Here is an 18004-nt window from a genome sequence, read left to right as displayed (position 1 = left end):
ACACATGCATACACACATATGATAACATACGCACTATACATACACATTCAAATGGATTTTGTAATGTACATACAGTGGGGAGAACAAGTATTTGATACACTGCCGATTTTGCAGGTTTTCCCACTTACAAAGCATGTAGAGGACTGTACATTTTCATCATAGGTACACTTCAACATTGAGAGATGGAATCTAAAACAAAAGTCCAGAAAATCACATTGTACAATTTTTAAGTAATTAATTAGCATTTTATTGCATGACAAAAGTATTTGATACATCAGAAAAGCAGAACTTAATATTTGGTACAGAAACCGTTGTTTGCAATTACAGAGACCACACGTTTCCTATAGTTCTTTACCAGGTTTGCACACACTGCAGCAGGGATTTTGGCCCACTCCTCCATACAGACCTTCTCCAGATCCTTTAGGTTTCGGGGCTGTCGCTGGGCAATATGGACTTTCAGCTCCCTCCAAAGATGTTCTATTGGGTTCAGGTCTGGAGACTGGCTAGGCCACTCCAGGAATTTGAGATGCTTCTTACGGAACCACTCCTTAGTTGCCCTGGCTGTGTGTTTCGGGTCGTTGTCATGCTGGAAGACCCAGCCATGACCCATCTGCAATGCTCTTACTGAGGGAAGGAGGTTGTTGGCCAAGATCTCGCGATATATGGCCCCATCCATCCTCCCCTCAATACGGTGCAGTCGTCCTGTCCCCTTTGCAGAAAAGCATCCCCAAAGAATGATGTTTCCATCTCCATGCTTCACAGTTGGGATGGTGTTCTAGTGGTTGTACTCATCCTTCTTCTTCCTCGGCGAGTGGTGTTTAGACCCAAAAGCTCTATTTTTGTCTCATCAGACCACATGACCTTCTCCCATTCCTCCTCTGGATCATCCAGATGGTCATTGGCAAACTTCAGATGGGCCTGGACATGCGCTGGCTTGAGCAGGGGGACCTTGCGTGCGCTGCAGGATTTTAATCCATGACGGTGTAGTGTGTTACTAATGGTTTTCTTTGAAACTGTGGTCCCAGCTCTCTTCAGGTCATTGACCAGGTCCTGCCGTGTAGTTCTGGGCTGATCCCTTACCTTCCTCATGATCATTGATGCCCCAAGAGGTGAGATCTTGCATGGAGCCCCAGACCGAGGGTGATTGACCGTCATCTTGAACTTCTTCCATTTTCTAATAATTGCGTCAACAGTTGTTGCCTTCTCACCAAGCTGCTTGCCTATTGTCCTGTAGCCCATCCCAGCCTGGTGCAGGTCTACAATTTTATCCCTGATGTCCTTACACAGCCCACTGGTCTTGGACATTGTGGAGAGGTTAGAGTCTGTTTGATTGAGTGTGTGGACAGGTGTCTATGAGGTGTACCTATGATAATTATATTGGTGGTGTATCCATACACAAATGCAGGTGTCTGTCCAATAATACTCATAGGACTACACAATGGCTCTCCCCAAGCCTGTAATGGCACAGATATACATATACAATCGCATGCCTTAAAAGCTACTCACAGGACCAGGCAATGACTTCCCTCAGGCCTACAACAGCACAGGCATACATACATAATGCAATTGCATGTCTCAATGCTAGTCACATGACCAGGTAATGACTCCTCTCAGGTCTACAACAGCACAGGCATACATTTTCTGCTTGCGTTCTCTTTTTGCATGTCTAGTGATTAACTCCATGTTGACCCAGTCTGTACAATCACCTGAGCTCAGCCTTTATTCTGCTTACACATGTCTATTAATTAAACCTATGTTTTCTGTCTCAATACTTCTGGGAAAACCAAAATCAACCATGGTCATGAATTTTCACCTACACTACTCGCTGTTTATTATCTATGCATAGTCACTTTACCCCTACCTACATGTATAAATGATCTCGACTAACCTGTATCCCCGCACATTGACTCTGTACCGGTACCCCCTGTATAGAGCCTCGTTATTGTTATTTTATTGTGTTACTTTTTATAATTTTTTACTTTAGTTTATTTAAGGTGCCCAGAATAAACTGTCTGCTTCTCAAGCCCAGTTGCTAATATATGCATATTATTAGTAGATTTTGATAGAAACACTCTGAAGTTTCTAAAACTGTTTGAATGATGTCTGTGAATATAACATAACTCATATGGCAGGCAAAAACCTGTGAAGAAATCCAACCAGGAAGTGGGAAATCTGAGGTTTGTAGTTTTTCAAGTCACTGCCTATCGAATACATAGTGTCTATGGGGTCATATTGCACTTCCTAATGCTTCCACTAGATGTCAACAGTGTTTAGAACCTTGTTTGATGCTTCTACTGTGAAGGAGGGGGGAATGGGAGCGGAATGAGTCAGAGGTCTGGCAGAGTGCCATGAGCTGATCACGCGCGCTCACGTGAGAGTTAGCTTGCGTTCCATTGCATACAAAGGAATTCTCCGGTTGGAACATTATTGAAGATTTATGATAAAAACATCCTAAAGATTGATTCTATACTTCGTTTGACATGTTTCTACGAACTCTAATATGACTTTTTGTCTGAAATTTCGCCTGGACTAGCCCGCGCATTGTGAGTTTGGAATGGTTTGGTGTGCTTTCGTCGTAAAGCCCGCCACACTGTGGTGGGATTAACAACAAGTTTATCTTTAAAATGGTGTAAAATACTTCTATGTTTGAGGAATTTTAATTATGACATTTCTGTTGTTTTGAATTTGGCGCCCTGCACTTTCACTGACTGTTATCATATCGATGTTGCCAGCAGCCTCACAAGTCAGGTTGGTGGAGCTTATGCCAGCTATCAGGGTGGCTGGGGGACTGGTGATGGTGGCAGCAGATAGCAACACTGTAAAGAAGTTAACAGTATGGGGAGAGTAAGAGGTACAGTACATTTGAATAATCTGTCTTAATGTATACAACTTTCATATTCATTGCTGAAAAAAATGCCTTGGTGAGTCTAAGATATGGTGATGTGACTGCCAAGAATAGAACTGTGGCCCACCATAGACATCCAGAGTGGTAGCTCCTTGTAGCTCCAGAGCCCTGTCTGGTATGATGCTGACTCTGTATTCCCCTTGGTCCCTCGGGCCCAAGTTCCACAGCTCCAGAGAGCCAGTGGTTCTGTCCAGACTGATCCGGTCTTTGTAGTCAGCATTAGTTATGTTGGCCATAGTGGAGGTGATGATGTTGACCCTGTTGAAGGTCCAGCTCACTGAGACAAAAGGTTTGGCTGGTGGACTGAGGGTTGTGGTGAACTTCACTCTCCCTCCTATGACTCCAGTCAATGGTCCTGGTGGTAACACATTCTGACCTACACACAGACCTGGACGGGACAGAGGGAGGAGGAAGGAAATGTATTAATGTACACATAAGACGTAGCAATACATGAAAATAGCCTACCTGGTTAAATAAAGGTGAAATAAAAATAAATTTAAAAAAAGAAAAACAATAAGTTTAAATTTCTTTTTTTTATTTTTTTTATTTATTTATTTATTTATTACTTTTATTTATTACCTTGTGAAATACAGCTATAGCTATACATATTTGAATAACACACTTCAAACCCCATTATGTTCTGCTTGTTAATTGTAGCAATAGGCATACCTGATGTTAGAAACACAATAGCTGTTGTGAAAAGTGTATAGTCCATGGTGAAGGATGGCTCTGTCTAATGGAAGTACCTGTAGTGTTGACGAGACCATGTCCTTACTCATTTTATATTCCTATGCCCCTCTGATTGTCCCCTCTGAAGACAAGGCCCGCCCCCGCACTCAGTGATACAGAACAGAAACTAGCTTCATGATATAGCTGTGTACACACATTACAATGCCCTCAGGGCATTTCCACTCTAAGAGGTTATTGGAGGTCACATTGGTGAGTGAAAAATAACAACCAATAGCTTTGTGGAGACTTCCTCTTTAGGTCTTTATCTGTACCATCTACCATTCAGACAATAGCCTAACATGGTCCTTCTGTAGCTCAGTTGGTAGAGCATGGTGCTTGTAACGCCAGGGTAGTGGGTTCGATTCCCGGGACCACCCATACGTAGAATGTATGCACACATGACTGTAAGTCGCTTTGGATAAAAGCGTCTGCTAAATGGCATATTATTTATTATTATTATCCCATTGATGATTAATTCTGCTTCCTATTGGCTATGGTGTGTCAGAGTGATCAATGGAGGCTTGAACAATTGAATCTACCGCTGCGTTATGCTAATTCGTTTAAGGCTATGATTACGCTCCCGGATCCGGGATTGCTAGTCGCAAGATTAACAGAGTCCTAAAATGCGATATTTGGTACATCATGGAGATAGTATACATTATTTAGATACAGGTTAAAGGTCCAATGCAGTCATTTTTATCTCAATATCAAATCATTCCTGGCTTACTCTAATGGGTTCAATTAAAATGGTCAAAAAGAAACAAAATAATTGCTTCTTAGCAAAGAGTACTGTCTCAAGCAAAAATTCTGTCAGGACTGTCTGGGAGTGGTCTTAGTGAGGAGGTGAACTGAACACTTGCTCTTATTGGCAAAGAGGTGAACTGAACACTTGCTCTTATTGGCAAAGATATTTGGAACTCTCTTTCGAATTTGTCTATTAACTTATTTACAGCCAAGTGATGTCACCAGGCAGGCCAAAACTCGATCCCACCAAAACAGGCTGAAATTTCAAGCGATCTTTTCAAACAGTTTTGACACTAAAAGGGCATTATCATCATTTTCACAATTTCACAGTATCAGAGGTGTGGACTCGAGTCACATGACTTGGACTCGAGTCACAAATATGATGACTTGCAACGCGACTTTGACATTAACACCAATACTCGTGACTTGACTTGGACTTGAGCCTTATGACTCGACCTGACTCCCCAAGCACTAATATTAAAAAACATGCTATTTAAAAAAATGTGCAGCGCATCAACTCTTCATTTAACGGATTACAGTTTGAATCGGACAGCAGCCAATCAAATTGTGCCAGCTGAGAAGAAGTTTTGCGTGGCAGTGCAGAGGAACGTCAGCGGGTGAATTCAGATGGAGCCCTTGGAAAGACAATACCCAAAATGATTATTTTCGGATATAAAGACAACGTTGTATCAACAAAAAACGGATGAGCTATATATTTTATTACTTTACTGGTGTATCATGTAGGCTAACGTAACTCAATGAGTCTCCACACAGTCAGTCAGTACGGGAACATGATCATTGCACCCAAGATTGAGCTACAACTGGCTAGGCCTGCCTGATGTTACTGCTGTTCATAAAAACCATTGACATACGTTAGTCTACTGTAACCACACAGAGAAAGAGTGTATGTGTGTTAAGGTTGGGCGATTGTGTACAAGCCAAATCGCCCGATTGCACCCCATAGTGGTCCTTGATAGTCGATCACTATTGGGGGGTCTTTCTCATGGCTACCCATATATTTCCATGGAAATATAACGTTTATTTGGAAAGTAATAAGTATATAGATCTTTTTTAAAGTATTCATGATTTGCGTAACTGTAATATACTATTACTCTTGTTAAAAATATGAAATGGTATTACATTTGGTGAAGAGCACATTACGACTTGTTTAGGACTCGAAACTCAAAGTTTAGGACTTGAGACTTGACCCAATACCTGACGGTCTTAACTTGAGACGTGACTCGGACTTTCCTGTCTTGACTTGGGACTTGACTTGGGACTTGAGACTTACTTGTGACTTGTAAAACAATGACTTGGTCCCACCTCTGCACAGTATTATTCCAACCTCATAGTGTGGCAATATACACCTTCCTAATAATGAGTTGCACCCCTTTTGCCCACAGAACAGCCTCAATTTGTTGGGGCACGGACTCTACAAGTTATCAAAAGCGTTCCACAGCGATGCTTGCCCATGTTAACTTCAATGCATCCCACAGTTGTATCAAGTTGGCTGGATGTACTTTGGGTGGTGGACCGTTCTTGAAACACACAGAAAACTGTTGAGCATGAAAAACCCAGCAGCATTGCAGTTCTTAACATACTCTGACTGGTGAGTCTGGCACCTACTACCATACCCAGTTCAAAGGCACTTAAGTATTTTGTTTTGCCAAATCACCCTTTGAATGGCACACACACACAATCCATGTCTCAATTGTCTCAAGGCTTAAAAATCCTCCCCTTCATCTACCCTGATTGAAGTGGATTTAGCAAGTGACATCACTAAGGTGTCATAGCTTTCACCTGGATTATCCTGGTCAGTCTAGGTCATGTTTTGGGGACTTTGTGTATGTAAAACACAGAAACATCACATTTTTGCCCTGGGCCTTTAAACACATTTCAGTCAAGATTTACCTACATCAGTGATTCATACAACAGAAGGGGTCAGTTTATCAGGTTTACAAGGTTTTGTTTGGGAGTTGTGTTTGAGCAGGGTCAGTCAGGTGATGCAATCCAACTCGAGGAGGATCAAAGACACTAGACGAGCGGTAATGCATGGGGTCAGAGGTCAGGTGACACAATACGGAACAAATGAAAGCCTTCATCAAAACAACCAAGAAAAACTCCACTGATTTATTTAGGAGACACTTGTCTCACTCTATTGGGCAACCATGAAAACAGGCCAGGTTTGGGCAAAATTTGTCAGTATGTCCGAAAACCCGGAAACAATGTTGATGGTAGGATCCCTTGAGAGAGTACTAAAACTGATTTTGAATTTTTTACACAATAAACAAAGTGTAGATACTGTATGACAAAGTTAACCTTCAATGCAATGCAAGGTTAAAACCTCTTGAAACTAGGGGGCACTATTTTCATTTTTGGAAAAATAACGTTCCCAAACTAAACGGGCTATTTTTCAGGACCAGATAATAGAATATGCATATAATTGACAGTTTAGGATAGAAAACACTCTAAAGTTTCCATAACTATAAAAATATTGTCTGTGAGTATAACAGAACTGATATTGCAGGCGAAAGCCTGAGAAAAATCCAATCAGGAAGTGACTCTTATTTAGAAACTTCTGCGTTCCTATGCGTCCCTATTGAGCAGTGAAAGGGATATCAACCAGATTCCTTTTTCTATGGCTTCCCTAATGTGTCTAGTGTCACAAGACATAGTTTCAGGCTTTTATTTTGAAAAATGAGCGTGCGCGACAACATTGCGTCAGTGGTCAGCTGATGACTCTAATAGTGACATGTGCGTAATAGACAAATGCGGCCATTGTTTCTCTCGCTCCTACTAAGAAAACAACTGACCCGGTTGATATATTATCGAATAGATATTTGAAAAACACCTTGAGGATTGATTATAAAAAACATTTGCCATGTTTCTGTCGATATTATGGATCTAATTTGGAATATTTTTCGGCGTTGTCGTGACCGCAGTTTCCGGTGGATTTCTCAACCAAATGTGAAGAACAAACGGAGGTATTTCGGCTATAAAAATAATCTTTATGGAACAAAAGGAACATTTGCTGTCTAACTGGGAGTCTCGTCAGTGAAAACATCCGAAGATCAAAGGTAAACGGTTAATTTGATTGCTTTTCTGATTTTCGTGACCAAGCTTCCTGCTGCTAGCTGGACATAATGCTATGCTAGGCTATCGATAAACTTACTCAAATGCTTGTCTTGCTTTGGCTGTAAAGCATAATTTCTAAATCTGAGATGACAGGGTGATTAACAAAATGCTAAGCTGTGTTTCACTATATTTCACTTGGGATTTCATGAATATTAATATTTTCTAGTAATATTTGTTGTCTGTTGCGTTATGCTAATTAGTGTCAGTTGATGACAATTCTCCCGGATCCGGGATGGGTAGTTCCAAGAGGTTTGTACATACTGTAAGTATCCTTTACAACACGTGTGATTGTACATACAGTGCATTCAGACAGTATTCAGACCCCTTGACTTTTTCCACATTTTGTTATGTTATTTTTCCCTCATCACTGTACACACAATACCCCATAACGACAAAGCAAAAACAGGTTTTTAGATTTTTTTGTAAGTTGATAGGCCACTCAAGGACATTCAGAATCTTGTCCCGAAGCCACTCCTGCATTGTCTTGGCTGTGTGCTTAGTGTGGTTGTCCTGTTGGAAGGTGAACATTCGCCCCAGTCTGAGGTCGTGAGCGCTCTGGAGCAGGTTTTCATCAAGGATCTCTCTATACTTTGCTCCGTTCATGTTTCCCTTGATCCTGACTAGTCTCCCAATTCCTGACGCTGTCAAACAGTAGGGATGGTGCCAGGTATCCTCCAGACGTGACGCTTGGCATTCAGGCCAAATAATCTTGTTTCTCGTGGTCTGAGAGTCTTTTAGGTGCCTTTTGGAAAACTCCAAGCGGGCTGTCATGTGCCTTTTACTGAGGAGGGGTTTCCGTCTGGCCACTCTACCATAAAGGCCTGATTGGTGGAGTGCTGCATAGATGGTTGTCCTTCTGGAAGATTCTCCCATCTCCACAGAGGAACTCTGGAGATCGGGTTCTTGATCAACTCTAGGCCAGCTCTAGGAAGAGTCTTGGTGGTTCCAAACATCTTCCATTTAAGAATGATGGAGGCCACTATCTTCTTGGGGACCTTCAATACTACAGACATTTTTTGGTTAAGGTTAAGATCTGTCTAGAAACAGCTGTGAAAACCAACATGACGTTCTAGAAACAGCTGTGAAAACCAACCTGACGTTCTAGAAACAGCTGTGAAAACCAACCTGACGTTCTAGAAACAGCTGTGAAAACCAACCTGACGTTCTAGAAACAGCTGTGAAAACCAACATGACGTTCTAGAAACAGCTGTGAAAACCAACCTGACGTTCTAGAAACAGCTGTGAAAACCAACATGACGTTCTAGAAACAGCTGTGAAAACCAACCTGACGTTCTAGAAACAGCTGTGAAAACCAACCTGACGTTCTAGAAACAGCCCTAGCAATATTTGGCATGACAGGTCCTTAGCAAATCTTTTTTATTTTATTAATAGCTTATATGCCCCATCACAATAAAGGCAAATTAGTAAGTTATTTTGTCATCTAATTTATCTATGCCTTGCATTACTGCGCACTGCATACGAAGCCTAGGTTGAGCAAAGCGAGAGCTTGCAGCTCATTGATCATGTATTCTTATAATCCCAGTCATTGTGCAACATTTCTACATACAATCGCGTGTGAAAACAGTTTGACTTCATAGCCTATTATGACACATGTTTTTACCTTGCTTCAAAGTAGCCTGTAGCCAAAATGTGACCATAGAAACGTTAGAACAAGAGATAAATGCTGGTTTCAATGATATATGAGGAATATTTATCTTGGTTGTAAAACAATGTAGTGGTGCTGTATAAAGTAGACTATTAGTAGTTTCTTAGTTTAACACTACTAATGGTCTACTTCATACAGCACCAATACAACAATACAACATTAAAATAATTATCCAGAAAATAACTAGACAATAATATTACATGAAAACAGATTGTTTAGACAAGCCATTTCAATTTTCATATTTTTTTTCAATCGTTATTAGCAGTTTTAAAATAAAAAACGTACTAAATAAATGAATAATAATTTTGAAGACATTTTTGAAGACCCCTGGCCTGTCCTGGCAGCAGCCAGGGGGTAGAGTGACAGACAGCTGTACATTGCTTTATAAAATAAGCAACACCAGCTCAGACCAATTCCAGGATCTAATTTAAAAGTTTTACAGTTGAAGTTGGAAGTTTACATACACCTTAGACAAATGGATTTAAACTCAGTTTTTCACAATTCCTGACATTTAATCCTAGTAAAAATTCCCTCTTAGATCAGTTATGATCAGCACTTTATTTTAAGAAGGTGAAATGTCAGAATAATAGTAGAGAGACTGATTTATTTCAGCTTTTATTTCCAGTGGGTCAGAAGTTTACATACACTCAGTTAGTATTTGGTAGCGCTGCCTTTAAATTGTTTAACTTGGGTCAAAAGCTTCGGGTAGCCTTCCACAAGCTTCCCACGATAAGTTGGGTGAATTTTGGCCCATTCCTCCTGACAGAGCTGGTGTAACTGAGTCAGGTTTGTAGGCCCATTCCTCCTGGCAGAGCTGGTGTAACTGAGTCAGGTTTGTAGGCCCATTCCTCCTGACAGAGCTGGTGTAACTGAGTCAGGTTTGTAGGCCCATTCCTCCTGACAGAGCTGGTGTAACTGAGTCAGGTTTGTAGGCCCATTCCTCCTGACAGAGCTGGTGTAACTGAGTCAGGTTTGTAGGCCTCTTTGCTCGCACCGGCTTTTTCAGTTCTGCCCACAAATGTTCTATAGGATGAGGTCAGGGCTTTGTGATGGCCACTCCAATACCTTGACTTTGTTGTCCTTAAGTCATTTTGCCACAACTTTGGAAGTATGCTTGGGGTCATTGTCCATTTTGAAGACCCATTTGCGACCAAGCTTTAACTTCCTGACTGATGCCTTGAGATGTTGCTTCAATATATCCACATAATTTTCCTTTCTCATGACGCCATCTATTTTGTGAAGTGCACCAGTCCCTCCTGCAGCAAAGCACCCCCACAACATGATGCTGCCATCCCGTGCTTCACCGTTGGCATGGTGTTCTGTGGCTTGCAAGCCTCCCCCTTTTTCCTCCAAACATAACGATGGTCATTATGGCCAAACAGTTCTAATTTTGTTTCATCAGACCAGAAGACATTTCTCCAAAAAGTACGATCTAAGGCCCCATGTGCAGTTGCAAACCGTAGTCTATCTTTTTAATGGCGGGTTTGGAGCAGTGGCTTCTTCCTTGCTGAGTGGCCTTTCAGGTTATGTTGATATAGGACTCGTTTAACTGTGGATATAGATACTTTTGTACCCGTTTCCTCTAGCATCTTCTCAAGGTCTTTGCTGTTGTTCTGGGATTGATTTGTACTTTTTGCACCAAAGTACGTTCATCTCTAGGAAACTGAACGCGTCTCATTCCTGAGCGGTATGATGGCTGCGTCGTCTTTTGATGTTTATACTTGCGTGCTATTGTTTGTACAGATGAACGTGGTACCTTCAGGCGTTTGGAAATTGCTCCCAAGGATGAACCGGACTTGTGGAGGTTTACCATTTTTTTCTGACGTCTTGGCTGATTTATGTAGATTTTCCCATGATGCCAAGCAAAGAGGCACTGAGTTTGAAGGTAGGCCTTGAAATACACCCACAGGTACACCTCCAATTGACTCAAATTACGTCAATTAGCCTATCAGAAGCTTCTAAAGCCATGACATAATTCTCTGGAATTTTCCAAGCTGTTTAAATCCACAGTCAACTTAGTGTATGTAAACCTCTGACCCACTGGAATTGTGTTACAATTCCACTTCCAAAAAAGTAAGTGAAATAATCTGTCTGTAAACAATTGTTGGAAAAATGACTTGTGTCTTGCGCAAAGTAGATGCCAAAACTGTAGTTTGTTAATTAACAAGAAATTTGTGGAGTGGTTGAAAGACGAGTTTTAATGACTCCAACCTAAGTGCATGTAAACTTCCGACTTCAACTGTATATATTGGCATGTTTTACAGTGTCAAAAATGTTTTTTCTTTGGTTTTTGGCACATTGTTGAAAAGGTTTTTTGTTTTTAAATGTAGTTTTTTTTCTCCAGTATCAGGGTGCCCCTAGGTGTGTGGTCCCTGGGGTGATCACCAGGGTTGGGGTAAATTCAATTTAAATTCCAGTAAATTCAGGAATACACTTAATTTACAATTCCAATTATCTTCTATGGTTTTCAGTTAGTAAAATTTGAAATTTGAATTGGAGTTTGGTTAACCTTTTGAATTGCCTGGAATTTAATTGGAATTGAAACCTATGCTGGTCGCTCCCATGGCCCTCACACTAGCTCTGCTTCTGACCATGGATCATGTATTTAGTAGTGTCAAGAGATATCCATAAATTGTAACTGCACCATTAAAAGACTAGAGTAACTGCATTTCAACAAGCGCATTCTGTTTTTTGTTTTGTAATTGTTTTTATGTATGGAAGTACATTCAAATCACATTAGTTGACAACTCAACTTTAACATTAAGTGACATATTTTGAAAGGGTGTACTCACCATAGACATTCAGTGAAGTATTTGACAAATACATCAAATCAGACTCTCTTAGGATCACTCTGTATTCTCCATTGTCAGCAATGGTCAGTTTCAAGAGCTCCAGAGATCCAGAGATCCAGTGCTCCGGTCACAGGACCTTCAGAACTGAGAAAGTCAACAATGATGACAGGGGTATCACCAAAAGTCCAGACGATTGCACTAAGTGTCGTTGGATTGATGGTGGTTTTGAAAAACACATTTCCTCCCAATGTTCCATTCACAGGTCCAGGAGGAAGCACTTCTAGACCAGCACAATATCATGAGGAAACAACAGGGCTTGATTATCATGTCTCCAAAACCAACAAAAAATACTTTAACCAGACAGTTTTATGAGTTCTTATGCACTTTTATTTAACTAGGCAAGTCAGTTAAGAACAAATTCTTATTAACAATGACAGCCTAGGAACAGTGGGTTAACTGCCTTGTTCAGGGGCAGAATTAGAGATTTTTACCTTGTCAGCTCAGGGATTTGATCTAGCAACCTTTTAGATACTGGCCTAATGCTCTAACCACTAGGCTACCTGTCACCCTCAAAACTAACCAGTAGGCTACCTGCCGCCCCCAAAATGAATTATAACATAATTATTTTATCAAGACAATTTTGGAAGCCACTGTGGAAGCCATTGTGCCTTGTAGACACAGAAATCATGGTCCTACATTTTCAGAAGGATCAAAAAAAGTTTTATAAATTATGACATGTTTCACCCCTTGGGTTTAAAATTGTCCCTTGTCGGTGCTTTTAGGGTTAACCTATGTGTGGCTGTATTTCATTGATGCAGCAGATAAGGTCTCACCTGAAAGTATTGCCATGGTAAGAAAGACGACTACAGATGCCACCATCTCTTCTGATGTAACACGTCTGTGATTCAGACTACTTCTGTACCTAGAAATAAGTATTGCATAAGAGACAGAGCTTCAATAAAAGTGGTCTACAGTAACATCAAAACCTGATATGAGGAAGGAATATTGAGATAAAAGGTTTTGATGAGTTATATCGTTGCATGAAGGAGCAAATGACCAAACTCCACTTTCAGAATACTACAATCCAACTCCACTAAGACTAATAAGGAAGCTTTGTGGGGTTTTACATTCACTGAGCCTGTTGCCCTCAATTGTTTTGCAGGCTTTGACTGATAAAGATAGTAGACTTTGGTCTTTAGGTATTTCTGACAATAGATGATATATTATATATAACAAAGGTTTGTGCTTTATACTCCTTCTCAAACACTGACATCACTGTAGGATCACTTAGAACCAACACCCAGATTTGTAGGAATGTTAGTTGAGGTAAAATGTACATGTAGGTAGAGTTATTAAAGTGACTATGCATAACTGATAACAACAGAGTAGCAGCGGTGTAAAAGAGGGGGAGTGTGTGTGGGGGGGGGCAATGCAACTAGTCTGGGTAGCCATTTGATTAGGTGTTCAGGAGTCGTATGGCTTGGGGGTAGGAGCTATTTAGAAGCCTCTGGTCTTAGACTTGGTGCTCCGCTGCCGCTTGCCGTGCGGTAGCAGAGAGAACAGTCTATGACTACGATGCCTGGAGTCTTTGACAATTTTCAAATCAAAATCAAATCAAATCAAATTTTATTTGTCACATACACATGGTTAGCAGATGTTAATGTGAGTGTAGCGAAATGCTTGTGCTTCTAGTTCCGACAATGCAGTAATAACCAACAAGTGATCTAGCAAACAATTCCAAAACTACTACCTTATAGACAGTGTAAGGGGATAAAGAATATGTACATAAAGATATATGAATGAGTGATGGTACAGAGCGGCATAGGCAAGATACAGTAGATGGTATCGAGTACAGTATATACATATGAGATGAGTATGTAAATAAAGTGGCATAGTTAAAGTGGCTAGTGATATATGTATTACATAAAGATGCAGTAGATGATATAGAGTACAGTATATACGTATACATATGAGATGAATAATGTAGGGTATGTAAACATTATATTAGGTAGCATTGTTTAAAGTGGCTAGTGATATATTTGACATAATTTCCCATCAATTCCCATTATTAAAGTGGCTGGAGTTGAGTCAGTGTGTTGTCAGCAGCCACTCAATGTTAGTGGTCTGATGGCCTTGAGATAGAAGCTGTTTTTCAGTCTCTCGGTCTCAGCTTTGATGCACCTGTACTGACCTCGCCTTCTGGATGATAGCGGGGTGAACAGGCAGTGGCTCGGGTGGTTTTTGTCCTTTATGATCTTTATGGCCTTCCTGTGACATCGGGTGGTGTAGGTGTCCTGGAGGGCAGGTAGTTTGCCCCCAGTGATGCGTTGTGCAGACCTCACTACCCTCTGGAGAGCCTTGCGGTTGTGGGTGGAGCAGTTGCCGTACCAGGCGGTGATACAGCCCGACAGGATGCTCTCGATTGTGCATCTGTAGAAGTTTGAGTGTGAGTGTGTGGGGGAGTCTGGGTAGCCATTTGATTAGGTGTTCAGGAGTCGTATGGTTTGGGGGTAGGAGCTATTTGCATGACGCTCTGTAGTGACATTGCGGTCGGAGACCGAGCAGTTGCCATACCAGGCAGTGATGCAACCAGTCTGACAGATTTGCAGCTATAGAACCTTTTGAAGATCTGAGGACCCATGCCAAATATTTTCCGTCTCCTGAGGGGGAATAGGTTTTGTCGTGCCCTCTTCACGACTGTCATGACTGTCTAGACTAACAGTTATGTAAACAACTTTGTACATACAATTTGAAAGAAATAAACTTTTTATGCAACAATAACATTTCTGTGATCTTTTATTACAGCTCATGAAACATGGGGCCAACACTTTACATTGCGTTTATATTTTTGTTGAGTATGCATGGTTTGGTTTAGTTTATTAGGATCCCCATTAGCTACTGCACATGCATAGCCATTAAAGCTTATTACTGCTTGTCATAAAAACAAAACAAAGCCAACCAAATTAATTTAGCTAAGTTGACCTGGTATGCCCATCACCTGCATAAACATGCAATAAGCTGATGCTAGCCTATTGTTAAACCTTTGCAGCAGAAGGTTAATTTAACTTCTTATGGATACGGGGCAGCATTTTCACGTTTGGATGAAAAGCGTGCCCAGAGTAAACTGCCTCCTACTCAGTCCCAGATGCTAATACATGCATATTATTAGTAGTATTGGATAGAAACCACTCTGTAGTTTCTAAAACTGTTTGAATGATGTCTGTGAATATAACAGAACTCATATGGCAGGCAAAAACCTGAGAAAAAATCCAACAAGGAAGTGGGAAATCTGAAGTTTGTAGGTTTTCAACTCAGCCTCTATTGAATAATCAGTGGAATATGGGTCCTTCCTATGGCTTCCACTAGATGTCAACAGTCTTTAGAATGTTGTTTCAGGCTTCTACTGTGAAGGGGGGTTGAATGAGACGGGAAAGAGTCAGAGGCAGCAGCCTCGGTCTCGTGACGCGCGGTCATGAGAAAGTTACCTCTCGTTCCATTGCTTTTCTACAGACAAATGAATTCTCCGGTTGGGACATTATTGAACATTTATGATAAAAACATCTTTAAGATTGATTCTATACATCGTTTTATTTGTTTCTATGACCAGTAATATAACTTTTGGGAATTTTTGTTCCGCTGGACTTGCCCGCGCCTCATGAGTTTCAATTTGTTTACCAAACGCCCTAACAAAAGGAGGAATTTGGACATAAATGATGGACTTTATGGAACAAATCAAACATTTATTGTGGAACGGGGATTCCTGGGAGTGCATTCTGACAAAGATCATCAAAGGTAAGTGAATATTTATAATGCTATTTTTGATTTATGTTTACTCCAACATGGCAGATATATTCTTAGGTTGTGTATGTCGTCTGAGCGCCGTACTCAGATTATTGCATGGTTTGCTTTTTCCGTGAAGTTTTTTTGAAATCTGACACAGTGGTTGCATTAAGGAGAAGTATATCTTTAAATCGGTGAATAACACTTGTATCTTTTATTAATGTTTATTGTGAGTATTTCTGTGATTTGATGTGGCTCTGTGCAAATTCACGGGACGTTTTGGAGGCAAAGCCAAATGTAAACTGAGGTTTTTGGATAGAAATATGAACTTGATCGAACAAAACATACATGTATTGTGTAACATGTTGTACTGCGAGTGTCATCTGATGAAGAATATCAAAGGTTAGTGATTCATTTTATCAATAGTTCTGCTTTTTGTGACTCCTCTCTTTGCTGTATGCTTTCTGTGACTAGTTGCTGACCTAACATAATGAGGTGTTCTGCTTTCGCCTAAAAACTTTTTTGAAATCGGACACTGTGGTTGGATTAAGGAGAATTTTATCTTTAAAATGGTGCCTAATACTTGTATGTTTGAGAAAATTGAATTATGAGATTTCTGTTGATTGAATTTGGCACCCTGCAATTTCATTGGCTGTTGGTTTAGGGGTTCCGTTAGCGGGAACCCCAGTCCTAGACAGGATGACTAGACTAGATGGGGAATTTGCTCACACTTTACTTTGTGCTAAGTTTTGTTTGATTTTACAAAGCCAGTCACCATGCCAGCATGTTAAGTATTTAACTGCACTAATTGTCATTTAAGAGTCTAATCTTTTTCTAATCTTTTTCTGGCAAGTTAGTCGTAATTCTGATTGTTATTGTTCATATTTGTTGTCCGTTTTTTTGTTTTCCAATGTTGACCTGGCTAGGTTCTAGGTCAGAGGTGGGCAAACTTTTTGACTCGCGGGCCACAATGGGTTCTAAAATTTGACAGAGGGGCCGGGCCAGGAGCATTTGGAGGGAGTGTTTGGGCCGGATATACTAAAGCATTAAATGTAGTGTGTGCAAACCTCATAGCACAGTAAGAACACTACAACCCAATTTATTAACTGTCTTTCAAATGTGAAAAATAGCCCTTATCAGTTAATACATTTGTCTCAAGGAATATGCAAGATATGGCATTTACATACTATTTCGCAGATACTGGGAGGAGGAAATGTAAATAGATTAAAATAACATACGCACTGTGATTTATCAAGATTGCGTCTGTTTTTAATAAGTTTCAATCGAAGGTGCACAGTTAAAGAAATCAAGCAGAAAAACTCACCATTTCAGTGGGAACAGTGTTGTTGGTCTCCCTTTTTTGCCAGTGCATCAAAGTCTGGAGTTAGTTTTGTTGTGGCAATTCTCAGGACAGATCTGAGGTGTTGGTCAGTTAACTTGGATCTGTGATGGGCTTTTGTTGAGTCAAGTTCTGTTGACTCTGTAAATTAGCTGCCAACCTCTGAGCAGTAGCCGCCCGTTCTTGTGTTGACTGCTTGCTAGCATAGTTTGCATGCTTCGTGGCAAAGTGACGGCTGATATTGTACTCTTTGAAAACCGCCACAGCTTCTTGGCATATCAGACATACAGCCGTTGATCGGACTTCAGTGAAGAAGTATTTTGTTGTCCACTCCTTATTAAACACTCGGCATTCGCTGTCCACTTTCCTTCTCTTTGGTCCGCTCATTTTCACAGAAGGGCTTAATGGTGACGTGAAACGAAGTGAAAATTAAAGTGAAATAAAGAGAAATACGCGCCACTCCAACAACGGTCAATGTGTTTTGAGTGCGCCATCTATTGGGGAAACGTGGGCATTGCAGGGAAAGGGGAAAAAAATAGGTTTTTACTATAATTTGGACAAGTTCGGCGGGCCGGATTAAAAAGCCTAACGGGCCGTATGTGGCCCGCGGGCCGTAGTTTGCCCATGTCTGTTCTAGGTAATGCTGATCTTTTATCATCAAACCATGGAATTTGAATATGTATTCAATGTGTCACACACCTGATCTGTTTCACCTGTCCTTGTGATTGTTTACACCCCACCTCAAGGTGTCTCCCATCTTCCCCATTATCCCCTGTGTATGTATACCTGTGTTCTCTGTTTGTCCATTGCCAGTTTGTCTTGTTTTGTCAGGTCAACCAGCGTTTTTTCAGCTCCTGCTCTTCCCCAATCTCTCATGGATTTGACCCTTGCCTGTCCTGTCTCTGAGCCCGCCT

General features: G+C 40.8%; 1 protein-coding gene across 2 annotated transcripts; it reads right to left on the bottom strand.

Annotated features, from left to right (window-relative positions):
- Positions 1 to 223: 223 nt before the first annotated feature.
- On the bottom strand, positions 224 to 13049 carry LOC118366630 (CD48 antigen-like). 2 transcript variants are annotated; one of them, XR_008090621.1, is made up of 4 exons: positions 12805 to 13049; positions 11972 to 12115; positions 2973 to 3293; positions 224 to 2816 (listed from the first exon to the last, which is right to left on the bottom strand). XR_008090621.1 is itself a non-coding variant. In XM_035749231.2 (3 exons), the coding sequence occupies exons 1-3, from the start codon at positions 3618 to 3620 to the stop codon at positions 2641 to 2643; spliced, it is 543 nt and encodes a 180-aa protein (XP_035605124.1). In that variant the 5' UTR covers positions 3621 to 3687; the 3' UTR covers positions 224 to 2640. The 2 variants fall into 2 exon arrangements, 1 of the variants encoding a protein (XP_035605124.1); XM_035749231.2 differs by lacking the exons at positions 11972 to 12115; positions 12805 to 13049 and adding an exon at positions 3575 to 3687.
- Between the last annotated feature and the right edge of the window lie 4955 nt (positions 13050 to 18004).

The sequence above is a fragment of the Oncorhynchus keta genome, chromosome 34 (assembly GCF_023373465.1).
Source record: "Oncorhynchus keta strain PuntledgeMale-10-30-2019 chromosome 34, Oket_V2, whole genome shotgun sequence".
NCBI classification, from domain to species: domain Eukaryota; kingdom Metazoa; phylum Chordata; class Actinopteri; order Salmoniformes; family Salmonidae; genus Oncorhynchus; species Oncorhynchus keta.
Note: the sequence above shows the minus strand (reverse complement) of the source record. Positions and strands in the feature narration are given on the sequence as shown.

What these genes read in the sequence shown, in the direction of transcription:
- LOC118366630 (XM_035749231.2), bottom strand. Translation starts at nt 3,620, where the DNA reads ATGGACTATACACTTTTCACAACAGCTATTGTGTTTCTAACATCAG. An exon ending in TATTGTGTTTCTAACATCAG is followed by an intron (nt 3,294 to 3,574) that starts GTATGCCTATTG and finishes TGTCCCGTCCAG; the next exon opens with GTCTGTGTGTAGGTCAGAAT. An exon ending in TACCACTCTGGATGTCTATG is followed by an intron (nt 2,817 to 2,972) that starts GTGGGCCACAGT and finishes ACTTCTTTACAG; the next exon opens with TGTTGCTATCTGCTGCCACC.